Genomic DNA, 14,918 nt, shown 5'->3' with positions numbered 1-14,918 from the left:
AGAGAGTCACAAGTTTTAAATACCTTGGTGTCCACATTACTGAAGACTTAACATGGACTGTTAACACTCAATATGTTCTGAAGAAGTCCAGACAACGACTCTACTTCCTTCGTCAGCTAAGGAAATTCAAAGTTTCTACATCCATCATGAAGGCCTTCTACACTTCAGCGGTTGAGAGTGTTCTAACTGGTAGCATCATCACCTGGTATGGGAACTCCACAGTTAGAGATTGTAGTACTCTGCAGAGAGTAGTGCGCTCAGCTGAACGTACTATAAGAACTCAACTCCCTGCTCTACAAGATATCTATTCCAGAAGAGTACTCCTAAGAGCCCAAAAGATTCTGAAGGACTCTTCTCACCCTAACAATGGATTATTCCTACCGCTGAAATCAAGAAGACGCCTATGTAGTCACAAAGCCAGAACTGAGAGACTCAGGAGAAGTTTTATCCCCAGGCCATCCGAACTCTGAACTCACACTATACTGACTTTGCACACATTCACTCCTCAGCACTCTCAAACATTTCCCAACTCTGAACTCACACTATACTGACTTTGCACTCATTCACTCCTCAGCACTCATGCCCCCCACACACACACACACCCACACACACCTACAAGACTTTTAGCACTTTTACATCCCTCTCCCTATGCTACAGACCTTTTATTTATTTTCTTATTTCATCACACGTCAAAACACACACACACACACACACACACACACACATATCTGACTTTCTCCAACTTTTGCACACTTTTTATTTATTATTTTTGATTTCTCCTCCATCTACCCATGTCCTTGATTGCCTAGCCTTTCTGCCCCCCCACTCCACCCCCATCCCCAACACACACACTTACATCACCACTGTCATCACTTCACATACATACAGCACACTGCTTGCTACAGTAAGCCTCCCTCTACATACTTGCTGCACACTGCCCCCACATACACAGCACATTGTCTTCAGGATCTTCTCCAACACACATCCTCTACATACTTACAGCACACTGCCCCCACCTACCCACACACACACACACACTACACACACACACACACAGTCACTGCTCCACTCCCCTCCCGCCCACACACACATCTTCACTGTCATCACTCACATACATTACATACAGTACTCTGCTTGCAATAGTAAGTCCCTGACCCCCCCCCCCCAACACACACACCCATCATCACTGTCATCACTTCACATACATACAGCACACTGCTTGCTACAGTAAGCCTCCTCTACATACTTGCTGCACACTGCCCCCCACACACAGCACATTGTCTTCAGGATCTTCTCCAACACACATCCTCTACATACTTACAGCACACTGCCCCCACCTACCCACCTACACACTACACACACACACACACACACAGTCACTGCTCCCCCCCCCCCCCCCCCACACACACATCTTCACTGTCATCACTCACACACATTACATACAGTACTCTGCTTGCAATAGTAAGTCCCTGCCCCCACATACACAGCACATTATTTCATCAGGAAGCTTCTCCAACACACATCCCCAACATACTTACAGCACACTGCCCCCCAATACACAGCACATTGTCATGAGGAAGCTTCTCCAACACACATATTGCACACTGCCCTCTCCCCCTCATACACAGCACACTATCCCATCTCCCCTGTCATCCCCCAACACACACACCAAGACCCCTGGCAGTTGGGTTAGCCCTTGAGCCGTGGATCTGCCCAAGGTTTCTTCCTTGGTAAGGGAGTTTTTTCCTTTGCCCCTGTTGCTCTTGGGTGCTCCTTGTTGGTGCCCTCCACCCAATCCCAATCCTCCCCCACCTTTTTTTATGCAGCCCTTGCCACTTAATCTACTAAACCCTCTTCTACTGCCCCCATTAATGCACAAATAGGCTGACACCAGACATAATTTCACTGCATTTCTTACTTCCAGTAACTATATGCATGTGACAATAAACTTCCTTGTACATCTTTTAGGAGTAAAATATTTGTACAAGTCATTCCAGAATTCTACTGTGAAGATCTAGAACTTACATTAACTGCCATTCAAACTGGTTGCTTTATGACAGTTTGAGTTCATTATGACAGTTTCAAATGGAACCTTTAACTGGCAACATTCTAATCATATACAAATGTGATTTCTTTTTTCACCTTTAGACGTATAGTTTGGCAAATTAAATTAAGTAAGTTCTGATCATTAACTATATAAAAAAAATATTTGTAAGTTAGAATGGCAAATAATAATACATATAAAAAAACGCAAGGTTGCCTATAGTAAGACGTAGTAGTAATAGCACATGAGGCAGTACTATTGCACATTTTATTAATGTATTAAGCACTGTTCCTTCATTAATATTGGAAATTTGCCTAATTTATAAAGTTATAACAGATATATAGATCTAGGCAAGATGTACAGTATAACCAGACGGGCTCATGCACAGGTGAGAGAAACACTTCTAACATTCAAGAGGATATCAGAGATGCTCTCATGAAGGCCTGTGACCACGATCATGACAGTGATGCTATGCATTTGGTGAGAGCAGCACAAGTAGTGCGCAAAGAGATTTTTGATTCTATGTTTCACTTTGACGACTCATTCCATCCCAGTAGTCAGAATTATTCTGTCCCACCATCACTTTTTGCATTGATGTCTATGATCTTCGATGGAGCAAACATCAAACACCAAGCTCAACACAGACCACCATGGCTACAAACATTTCAAAGAAACACCCAGCAATCCTGAAAGAATTCCATGCTGGGAGGTTCGTTGTGCATAAGACATGCAACAAGTTCTCAGCCATTGTAATAGACCAGTGTCATGAACAGAACAATGCACTCATCAAAGGATCTGGTGGACCAGTTAGACTAACAGAGAATCCTGGGGCACTGCGACGCTGGATGGTGGCTTGGCCCGGCCCTGAAATTGCCAGAATAATTATTGAATTTGAAAATGAAGGTCACCACAACCTGAAAACCATCACCAGCATTGAGCAGCACAGGAAGCATGTTAGGTCCCTCATAACAGTGATTGAGGAGATGGGTAACCCATTTCTTGAAGAGAGCCAAGATCTGCTGGTCCTTGATACCAATGACATCAAACTGCATGGGAGACATGGAAATCTTCCACAGAAGTTACTGAAGCTTTCAATTGAAGAATGATCAGAGTGAACTGCTGGAGCGCTTTATATATAGGACAAGTGACATCGTGGTGAATGAGGCCAGAAAACCTGTTTGCAAAGAAATCTAGAGTTTTAGAGAACATCCCACCCACAAAGGCTGCATGGACAAACCATAATGCATAAGAAAGACTTAATAAACTAATGTTGAACAGATATGCCTTTAAAAGACCCAATACTATCTCAGGAACAGAGAGCACTGGGCAAATCATTCCACTAACAAGGAACCACTGAGGAAAAGAGTCTTGAATTTGACCTAGCGTTTATGTCTGGTCGACACAACATCATCAGAAGTCAGGAACAGATGTATATAAACTTAGTTGTGCAGTGTTGACATCATGAATATAAACTTTCTTTTTACAACTATAAATCCAGTTGCTACAGCTTTCATATCCATTATATGCATAGTAAACATATAAAGTCCAAGAACCACAACCATATAAGGTGAAAATAAAATCAATCCCAGGAGGAAGTACACAGACACATAATACAAGCATTGAGTGAGCATTGAGTGCCCAACTTTGTGACACCTCCAAGTGGGCAGGTCAAAACTAATTGAGAAAGTAATCAATTTTGCATTGAATATATAGAAATATTCTATATATTTTAATAATGGTATTCTCCTTAATGGTAATCCTTAGACTGGAAAATCCAGATCCTGATAGTCTAGAAACTGATTTGTTGCAGCGCTGCCGTCATTTGTTTAGCTCGCCTCTGGCCCGCCTATATCAGATACACCGATGTGATTGGTTACACAAGATGCTCATTACTCATTGTGAGTCTCTTGCAGAGAGAATTCAAATTATGCTCTTGTGAGAACTCTGGATTTCCAGGGTAGGTAATCCTGACAATTCTCTGAAACTCTTACACAGTAATTTTGCTTATCAGTTGTTCTACCTCATACAAATCCAAAAAAGCCACAATAAACAGTAATGAGAAAAAAGAAACATTATCAACAGGAAAGTAGCATTTTACCATAATCCCTAACTGCTTTGTATCAACTGTGCCACTAGTTTATGGGACAATAACACCGATTTCTAAGTTATTTGAACAATTGTCGTGAATCATAGTCAACTTCAGACATCAGGCCTCCCATGGCTGTTATGAACCGATCCATTGTGGCTGCAAAAGGGTGTACTATGCGTTGCAGGTGCAAGAAGGCTGCCTTCAAGTGCACTGATCTTTGCTCTTGCTCAGGAGACTGTTAGCCTGGACACAGCCAATAGAGACATGACATTAAAAAAGGAAAACATTGTTGAGACAAATACTTGTGTATTCTATGAAAGGGGTTCCTTATTAAATTGCTCTTTATCATATTATTTACTATCTACCATTCCACTATGTATTTATATATCTATAGGCATAGCAGTATAGGCCTAAAGGTGAAAAAATAAATCACATTTGTATGTGATTAGAATGTTGCCAGTTAAAGGTTCCATTTGATACTGTCATAATGAATTCAATCAACCAGTTTGAATGGCAGTTAATGTAAGTTCTAGATCTTCACAGTAGAATTCTGGAATGACTTGTAAAAATATTTTGCTCCTCAAAGATGTGTATATTATACAGCAAATATCTAGCCCCAGAGGTCAAATCTGAAGTGGCTCCACGTCTGAAATTAAACCTTAGGGGGTGAAGATTATATGGTGAAACTTTCATGCTTTAGTCATAAAATGCACAAGTGTTTTGCTTATCAGCCTAACTAACAGGTGTTTGTGTGTTTCAGTTATAGACCCTTTCAAGAAAGTTCCATTATCAGCATCATAGTTGGCCCCACAAGGCTTCCATTTTAACATTCCATATGTTATCTTAATGCAGAGGAAGTAGATTGGGAACCAAATAGAACGTTCAAGCATTGTTTTTGTTTTTATTGTTGAAAGGGTCTATAAGACTTGTAGTTTTACTGGATATGTTCTACTCAATCTTTGCCTGCACTGCAAAGTTCATTGAAAAATATTGGAATCAGTGCAGCTTTTGATATGCTTTTGGAAATTGAATTGCATTCGGTGGGTTAATGCATTGATTGTGCATGGCTGACTGACAGATTGATCTGAGAAAAAAGAAAATAATATTGTGAATAGAGAGAATAGAGAGAAATAATGTTATGCAGCAAAGATGATGAGAATAACTTGTCCTCTACACAGTAATGGACATAAAATAATATGTAAATCAAAATTCAATTAGAGACAAAAGTCTCTTATCTCCTTTCAGCCACAACCCCCACAAAAGTACAACCTCCCACAGCTACAACCTCCCACAAAAGCACCAGGAGCTTTAAAACTAGATTGCATAGCTCCTCTCTGTGCCATTGTTGTGCTTGTACAGTATATTATTCACCCACAATATTGGGCGAATAATATATGTTGCCGACAGCGGCCTTACTTTCATAGCCCTCCACTCCATCACTGTCACACCCGCCTGTCTGTCTGTCTGTCTAAAGAGTGCATTGATATCTGCCTTACCTCTCACTTCTATTGATGTCACTCGATTTTGCACCGCTATTTTTGGGCCTGCCCTCAATCCAAGCCGGCAGCATACACCCCAGAGTGGCGCCCTGTACGGGCAGAGAGCCTCCAGGTTCTGGAGCCTGACACACACACACATGTACACACACACGCACACACACACACACACACACACACACACACACACACACACACACACACACACACACACAGTCTGCCTCCGCTCGCATCACACACCCTGCCAGAAATAGCTGGTAGCCTCCCGTCTCTACGGCCTAAATGTCTGCCAATCGTGTCTAGGCAGGTGTGCCTTTCCTTTCCCTTATGGATTGGGTATGCCAGGCTGTGCCACTGGCTAAGCAGAAGCTGTGGATGAATGAAAAAGATCTCCTCATTGTTCAAACAGTGCTTAGTTTAGTTAATGTGCTTTGTATTTGGGTTGTTTCATTTTATTCAGAGGTTGTTTTATTCCATGGGAATTGATACCAAGACTCTTCAAAGGAGAGTGTAAACACTAGGAGCAAGCCTCAGGTGGCGGTGTAAGAAATTCCTCCCTTTTTAGATAGATTTTCAAAAAGGTGAGTTTTTATATGACTGACATTGTAAGACAAATGTTCAGTCCATGGTTTTGGGTATAGTGAAGCAGTCAGAGGTCAAGTACATACAGAAGGCTGCATCGAGGTCGTCTCTGAATATTTGTTGTTTATTTGAGTTTTTTTCTTCGCTACAGCTCTTTCTTGTGAGTACTTTTGGTTGACGTGAAAGTAAGAAAATGTTTTATATTCTAACATTTAAATGCATCAATGAAGTTCACTTTGAAAAGAAATTCAGAAGTTGACTTGATTATTTTTTATCTATGGATGGAAATATTTGTGCTATAGGCTGAACTATTTTGCACTTCAGAATTGTAACCATGCACACATGGGTGGAATAGTTATGATGATACTGCAATAAGTTCTCAACCACAAATAATATTTGCTGAGTTTCACAGTTCAGAAATGGTACATTTTAGCACTCCATGAAATTATGCAGTAGTACTCACCTGTGTTGTTCAGCTAGTTAAGCTAAGATAAGATTTTATATATATATATATATATATATATATATATATATATATATGTACATATACATATTTTATATATTTTTATATATACAGGCGCGCCTGCAGATGTATGGCCGTACGCACTGTGCATACCATCAGGCTACTCAACAACGAGAGAGAATTTCCCCTGTGTGTGTATTCACACCAAATTGGCCTACCACAACTTACCAACTCTGCACAGTATCCCATTAACTGCATGACAGTAAGCTACTAGGCTATTTACAATTTCCTGTAAATAGTTTGTAAACACATTATCAAAATCAGCTTATGCAGAACTATATGCACGCCCACACCTTTTGTTTGAGCAGGAGAGAGAATACGCACGCGCGCTATATAAGTTGTAGGCTATGGTCTGTAGGTGGATGTGCGTACCATAGCATTCATTCCTGCAGGCGTCCCTGTATATATATGTGATGGTGATGGTGGGATACTCTGGCTAAGCAATTTACAAAAAATGTTTTTACTGACATAAATTGTTTGAGAATACATTATAATTTTGGCCCAAAGTTGGAGACCATGTAGAAATGTTTTGCAATTTCGAAATCGTATTACTCGGGAACCGCTTGTTGTACAGATGCATGCTTTGCTGGGGACTTTAAAAAGGATACTCTCTTGCTGGAGAGTTTCTGAAAGGGAGCTCTTGTGCTAGAGACAAGCCCTAGAGGACATAGAGGAAGTCAAAAGGAACACAGGTTAAGGCAGTGGAAGCAATGGATAGAGCGAGAACAAGCAACGTTATGTCACAGGGACTCCACCATATTGAGTTCAGTGCCAGCACAGGATAAAAACAGGGCTAGGGGCTGTTGCTCTCCACAGCAGATGATCATTAATAACAGGCTAATAATTACACAGTAATTATCTATAGCCACATGCAGGCATTCGCTTCTCATTCCCAGATGACATCTGCTGATTATGCACTGTGTTTACTCGGAGCCCACCAACACCAATCTGGACCTTCTCGGTGGGTGCAACATAAACATGGGATTGCCAAAACGGTACATAGTGGTCAGATGCATTCTGTCAGGTTGGAGCACTTTATGACTTTTCCAATCCCATGCAATTGCAATGCAATGCAATCACAAAACGAACACACACACACACACACACACACACACACACACACACACACACACACACACACACACACATACATACAGTATACACATACTATTATACTCAAGACAACTCTCATTTTCTACAAGTAGAGTTTGAGAGTCAGTGCAAACAACTGCTTTTTCTGAATTGTTGACTAAACAGGTGAAAATGTGTTTTGGATTTTTGGATTTTTTTAACTTTCAGAATCTTGCTGCCTGTTTGTCCCTCTCTTTTGGACACAGATGTAAAAGTCTGGCTTCAGAAAGTAAAAATCCTGCCATATTTTGTTTCTTCCTGTGTGCGCTTAACACATTTAATTTTACTAATTAGCTGATCTACCTGGCTTAAGAATTGTGGTAATTAGAATCAGCTGATTAAGTGAATACCGGTAGTTGGAACCAAAATGTGGTAGGACTTTTACTTTCTGAAGTTGGACTTTTACACCTCTGCTTTTGGATAGTCTCTGAAATGGGTTTGTTCTTTGACTCATCCTCGAAGCTTGAGTATGTCACACCTGATTTGGGCACCAGGGAATAATAATACATAGATCACAGTAAAGGTGTGTGTGTGTGTGTGTGTGTGTGTGTGTGTGTCTGTGAGGTGTGAAAGAAATGAGAGACAGAAAGTGAGAGAGAGAGAGAGAGAGAGAGAGAGAGTGTGAGTCTTAGAGTGTCCTCAGTCAGCTCTTTGTTTTTGTATTAGAGACAACTCACTCGAGCGAGCGTGCCTACTGACCCATGTACTGTAGATGTCTCACATCTTTCCTTTGTTCCCACGAGAAACAGCCCACCTCCGCCTGCAAATGACCCGTGTGTAAACGAGAGCGTGCAGGCATGGCCTGATGAATAGAGGAAGCAGCCAGTGACCCGACAGAGAGGCTTAGCCTGACCCCAAATAAACAATCTCGCTCGGTCAGAAAATAATATTATCTACGCCGCACTGCATTAACGGTGATGAAGCATAATTGGTGGTATGTGTTTCCCCACTGCTCCAATTGAAAACACAGATGTGAGTCTCTGCCATGTTTGTGTTTGTAAGTGGTGTGAAATTGGTGTCACATCTCTTGGCATGGTGAGGGGATCTGAATGTCTGGCAACGTGAAAGAGAGCATATTCTAATATCAATTCAGTGTTTAACTGACTGTGCTTATTGTTACCCAGAGGATGGGCACTTAATCCATGACTGCACAACTGTATCGAGGGGTCCATTCTCACAGCACGTCTCTGGTCTGTCTACACTCGTACAGGTATACAGGGTGTGGTGGAAGCCTACCAAAACTGCCTTCCCAAGATCCAGCTGTATGGCCCCACGAACATCGCTCCAATCATCCAGAAAGTAGCCCACTCAGCCTCGGAGGAGATGCACACCAAAGAGGCCATGGTAAAGATGTGCAATGGGCCTATACTGTAGCGTGTACCATTCATTTGGACTATACTAGTCCTCATGTAGAAAAATGTACCGATTACCTAGTTAATTCCACTGCTTAACTGTTAACTACTCATTAACATCCATGATTCCTAGTTTCCAAGACATTCCTAAAATGACATAGGTTTTTATCATTATCATTTTTAATGTCATTGTCATTGTTGATAAGAACCTAAATCTTGAATATGTCAATGTATGAATGTGTTAAAAAGTTAAAATGTTATTCTAATCTACTTTATTGTATTCTATTCAATAATAATCACATGTAATTTGTTGCGATCTATCCTTCAGCAATACTTCATATTGCTGATTCTGACGGACGGGGTCATCACAGACATGGCAGACACCAGGGAGGCCATCGTCCACGCCTCTCAGTTGCCCATGTCCATCATCATCGTGGGAGTGGGCAACGCCGACTTCAGTGACATGCAAATGTTGGACGGGGACGATGGCATTCTCCGCTCGCCCAAGGGGGAGCCTGTGCTGCGGGACATCGTCCAGTTTGTGCCGTTTCGCAACTTCAAACATGTGAGTGGCCGCCTCTAAAGCCTGTGATTTAGCCCTATTTCCTGAAAGAGGGCATTTTTGCACTCTGTTGTACCTTCGACTCTGTTGTACCTTTGACAATTAATTTTAGATGCTCTGAATTATCACAGCTACACAGCTGTTGCTTGCAGCACTCTCTAGAGAGTAGAGAGTATGTTTCCTTTTTTCTGGAAATGCTTGCAGCAAGTAAGAAGTAGTGGTTTCTGTGAAATCCTTAAGAAGTGTTTAGGGAATGGGAAAGTGCTGAAGGCAGGACATGGAGGAAAGTGTGACAATTATGGCCCCTCATGTGTGTCTGATGTCTGGTGTCTGGTGCCTTTTGGAGGACCAGTCCTTAACAGTGACTGAGACAGCTCAGCTTTGCACCCTGCAGAGAGCTGAACTCTCTATTAAAACCACCACATCCCTCCACCACCAACCCATGCTCTCCAAATCAGGGCAACTCTTTCTCTCTCTCACACACACACACACACACACACACACAAGTACACGCGACACACACACACACACACACACACACACACACACACAGACAGAGATACACACACTCAGACACTTACACTCAGACACAGACACCTACACTCAGACACAGACACACACACACACACACACACAGACACAGGCAGACACACACACACACACACACACACACACACACACACAGACACTCACACACACACTCTCTCTATCTTTCTCTCTCTCTCTCTGTCTCTCTCTCTCTCACACACACACACACACACACACACACACACACACACAGTAACACATTAACTCCACCTGGACACACGCCCAAGTCTGAATGGCTTGTGAAGAGGCCACTTTCCCTCCTTAATTAATCCTGCAGCTCTCCGGCTTACTTCGCCTCAGGCCAGACTCTAATAACCTGTGGAGCTAACAGCTCTGTTAATTACCACACATCCGCTTAGTGTGCTCTGTTTGGAAAACATCAAATTAGCAGGGAATGCATTTAGGATGGGGATTCAAGATGGCAAAGATGGCAAGATTGGAGTGTGCAGATTTTAAAAGTGAAAGTTTGTATTGAGAAGTTGAGAGGTCATGAGAGGGAACAAGGGGGGAGTTGTGAGGGGATACAGCTACATGCAATACTCTCAAACTGATTACTGTAATAAGTCTGCTTAATTATGATTTCATCCGTCCAGATGTTATGCTTATAAAAATGTGTCTAAAATTGGCTTGAACAGAGCTGTACACTACACACATCACATCTTTAAAAGCTCTTTATGGTTTGTGCTTACTTGGACTACTTGAACTTACATGTTGTGGTTTTACACAGTATCTTCCCTTCTGGTTCACATGCCAGCGTAGCACCCTAACTGTGCCTTGGCATTTAAGTGGCACATTGGGAAACAGACAGCCTCGTTCTGCCAGTAAGTCATGGTGTCTTTCGGGATTTAGCTGCCTGCGGGTAAGGTTGAGACACTGCTGTCTTGGGGAATGAGCTATGTCTACAGCACAGTTTAAGGGGGCTTTCACACTGCTGTAGGTTCCCTTTTAGTAGATCTGGCGAGGCAAAAGCAACGAACCTCTGACAGACAGAGGAGATTCCCCCATCAAATTAACATAGCATCACAGCAATGGAGTGTGATGCAATGTCTTGAAAGAGTTTGATTACGTCACACAGAGTATTTCAGATGCAGATGGGGAGGGGAACCTCAGTAGTATGGCTTCTGTCGAATGATGTTTCATTAAGGTAAAGAGAACACACAAAAGTAAAACACAGATATGTTGTGTACAGATGATGAAGTCAGGATTCTACATGTGGTTGGTGGGTTTATGCACAGGGAAGTGCTTTTATGATTTTACCCTGAGGTAGTTGAGGTTGCATTACTGTTGGGAAGTTGTAATCCCCCTGGAAATGTTCCAGTAAGGAGATGCTCTGGGGCAGTCATTCCCAAACTGTGGTCCGCGGAACACTAGTGGTCCGTGAGGGTACTCCAGTTGGTCCGAGGAAAAGCAAAATAAGGTTTTTTTAAACCTTCATTTTACCAGGAAATTCTAACATATATTCTAAGAATATGTATATTCATATCAAATTTAAATGAAATAGTCAAGTTATTGTGTGATTATTGTGTGACTAAAAGGCTAGTGGCGCTAGGCTGTGATGTTCAAGTGCAGTGCCGCTAACGTTTAGAACTGGTTAGAACCACAACGTGGATCGGTGGATGGCAACAGGTTCTCTGAAGAGAAAAGAGGCAGATGTGAACTTTAGTTCTAATAATAAGGAGATTGACAGTGAGTCGGGCCAGATTCCTCATAAAGAGCTAGCCTACTCTCTTTCTCTGTCTCCCCCTTCTCTATCTCTCTCTCGCACCATTTGCTGAACACTTATAGGACGGCTTTGAGAGTTGTTGGCTTTGAATGTTTAATTTAAAGTGGTTTTAGAGAATGAATTTCAAGTGTGCAATAACAATACAGAAGTTGAATACTTTAACATTTCTAAAAATGTATACATTTGTAAAACAAAGCTTTGTATTGGAATCGTTAACGTTTGGATGTGTACGATTCCGATGGATCGGAACATTTGGAACCGGTTCCTTACCGATACCTGGAACCGATTCCCAAGCCTACTTGTAATGTTATACATTTAATAATATAGGCTATTGTTAAGTATGTTAAAATTAACTTGATTATGCCATCGGGCGCTTGAGTAAATAAATAAATTAAATACGTGGCAGCCGTTGTGTGCAGTAAACTTTCTTTTAACAAGCCTGTTGTATCCGCCCTTTTACGAGTAGCATATGCGTCAATTAATATTAATTTATAGCCTACAAACCAAGACGGCGGATACCTAAAGAAACGCAAACACCCACCCCATAAGTGTATTTAAATTAGCTATGTACAGTGGCTCGAAGAGCAATGTGTTGTAAGACTGCGTGTACAAAACCGCTTGGATTCCAGTGGATTTTTTATTTCACAAAGAGAATTCAAACTCTGTGCACGGTTCCAATTTCTTGGGCAGTAAAAGCTCACGCTAAGAACCAACCCAGATTTTGTTCAAATCTACACACATATGGTTACTGAAAATGTAAGGTTAATTTATCAAATGCTATTTTGAAGTATTAAAAAACATTTTTGTTTTAGACATATTGGTGCTTTTACGATAGCCTATATGTGATGCCCATAGGCCTCGTTTTAGTGCTAGTAGGCCTATTAGGTGCAGATTAATTCAGGTAGGACTGTGTATAGACATTTTATTAAGGGTATTATGAGGTAGTCCGCGAAAATTCTTCATTACAAATAGTGGTCCACACACACACAAAGTTTGAAAACCCCTGCTCTGGGTACCACATGTTTAGAATGATGACAGGCTATCAGTCAAAGCAGTCCAAATGAGCACTCGGTTTTTCTCCTCTACTTTTCAGGCTACTCCCGCAGCACTCGCAAAAAGTGTCTTAGCTGAAGTGCCCAACCAGGTGGTGGACTACTACAACAGCAAGGGCATCAAGCCAAAATGCCCGAGCGAGTTTGAGTCTTCCAGGACATTTGGCCATTAGGCTGTGAAAGCCCAGCCTGGGACTTTGCTCATTGCGGACGTTAAGCACGTTACTTTAGCATTGATACTTTAACATTATTAAAAAATGAAGTACTTTTTCTTTGAATTGTTTTGCATGTGTAGCCCTTGGTGGCTTGCATCTGTGTTGCAATGGTAGAGTTAACTACTGTGGAGAGACGGAACAAACCAATGAACGACCAAAATGAGCATGTGGACTGGGGGTCTACTAGTGATGTAATGTATTTGTTTTTTATAAAGGTTTGTTGAAGTTTTGCAAATTTCTTAATATTCCTACAGTGCAAAGCATTTTGGATCACTGGCAATGGATATGTGCCCATATTAGAGTTATCTGCATCTACAAAACACAGACTTTTTTGCAGAACAATATCAGATGCATGAACTAGATTTTGCATGTTGAAAAATATATTATAAAATTATAAATGATAAAATTATCCTGTTTTTTTTTTTCATTCAACCTCATGTTTTAATAGGACTTAATTGTGTCTTTTCCCAGTTTGTAATGGCTATGAAATATGAAAGAATGTTAAGCACAACACATTTTGAGCAAATGCTATCCTATAAGAGTAACACTTTAGAATATGTTTTGATTGTTTACAACTATTGTTAATTAAATGAATATTCTGTATATTTATGAAATATTTAATGACTGTAAATGACGTGTTGCACTAAACCGATGAATGTAGCAGCAAAGATTTGTAGTTAATTTGTGACCTTTGTAGACAGACAGTGATATTACTGTGTGCATTGTGCATGCCATCACAAGTCTTCCATTGTTTCACCACTTCATGGGTTAATGGACGAAGTCAAGTCAAGTTCCTTTGTTGTTTGCATTCTAAAGTGTTACGAAACCATGAGCCTGATATATTGTAATATTCTTTTTAATCAAAAATAATAAATGATTGTTATTTCTGAACACTGCTACGATGTGAGTCATAGTGCTTAAATGCTTACTCAGTTTAAATGAATGAAATAGTTTTGATAAAATAAATGACAGCATAATATTTTTTTTTTACATCAATAAATATGTGGCAAATGAAACAGCATTCATTAAGGCATGAGTCAACAGCCAGAGAATTCCTGTTCCTGACTTCTCATCTAAAGGTAGTCAAAGGTTTAATTAATGTAAAATAATAAGAATACAAATTTAAAAAGGAAGCAATTAAACATTGTATCTTGCACATGGCTGCTCCCCACATAAATCAAATTGCACAACATAGAGAACCAGGTATAGTTATGTTATAGCAGGCACTTTAATCCAAATCCATTTACCTTATATGATATGATATGATATGATATGATATGATATGGGATATTATTTAGACACTTACTTATTTAAGTGTATAAAATGTACTTAAAATGTATACAGTTTTATAAAGCATGCTTTTTGGATACCTCTTCAACAGTTTACCCCAGTGCGTAATATTTTCTGTACTTCTGTCCAATGCAGTTGTGCCATTAGGAAGTCACTCATGGTCATTTCCAACCAACCATGGAATGCCACTAATAGTACATTGCCCACAGCCAATCACTGAAGCCCTTTGCCACTGACCAAGCGTGACTGACGGCACTCTCATTTCTCATGT

At 40.8% G+C, this 14,918-nt stretch overlaps 1 protein-coding gene across 1 annotated transcript in view; it reads left to right on the top strand.

Moving 5' to 3' along the window:
• The window catches only part of cpne4a (copine IVa), a 60,295-nt gene extending 46,042 nt beyond the window's left edge, over positions 1 to 14,253 (top strand). The window contains exons 14-16 of the mRNA XM_048261272.1: positions 9,076 to 9,209; positions 9,546 to 9,782; positions 13,184 to 14,253. Of these exons, the coding sequence (XP_048117229.1) occupies positions 9,076 to 9,209; positions 9,546 to 9,782; positions 13,184 to 13,315 (503 nt within the window). The 3' untranslated portion in view covers positions 13,316 to 14,253. The remainder of the gene's footprint in view (positions 1 to 9,075; positions 9,210 to 9,545; positions 9,783 to 13,183) is intronic.
• Positions 14,254 to 14,918: the final 665 nt, after the last annotated feature.

This window comes from Alosa alosa, chromosome 13 (assembly GCF_017589495.1).
Source record: "Alosa alosa isolate M-15738 ecotype Scorff River chromosome 13, AALO_Geno_1.1, whole genome shotgun sequence".
NCBI lineage: Eukaryota > Metazoa > Chordata > Actinopteri > Clupeiformes > Clupeidae > Alosa > Alosa alosa.
This window is presented reverse-complemented; position numbering and strand designations above follow the sequence as displayed.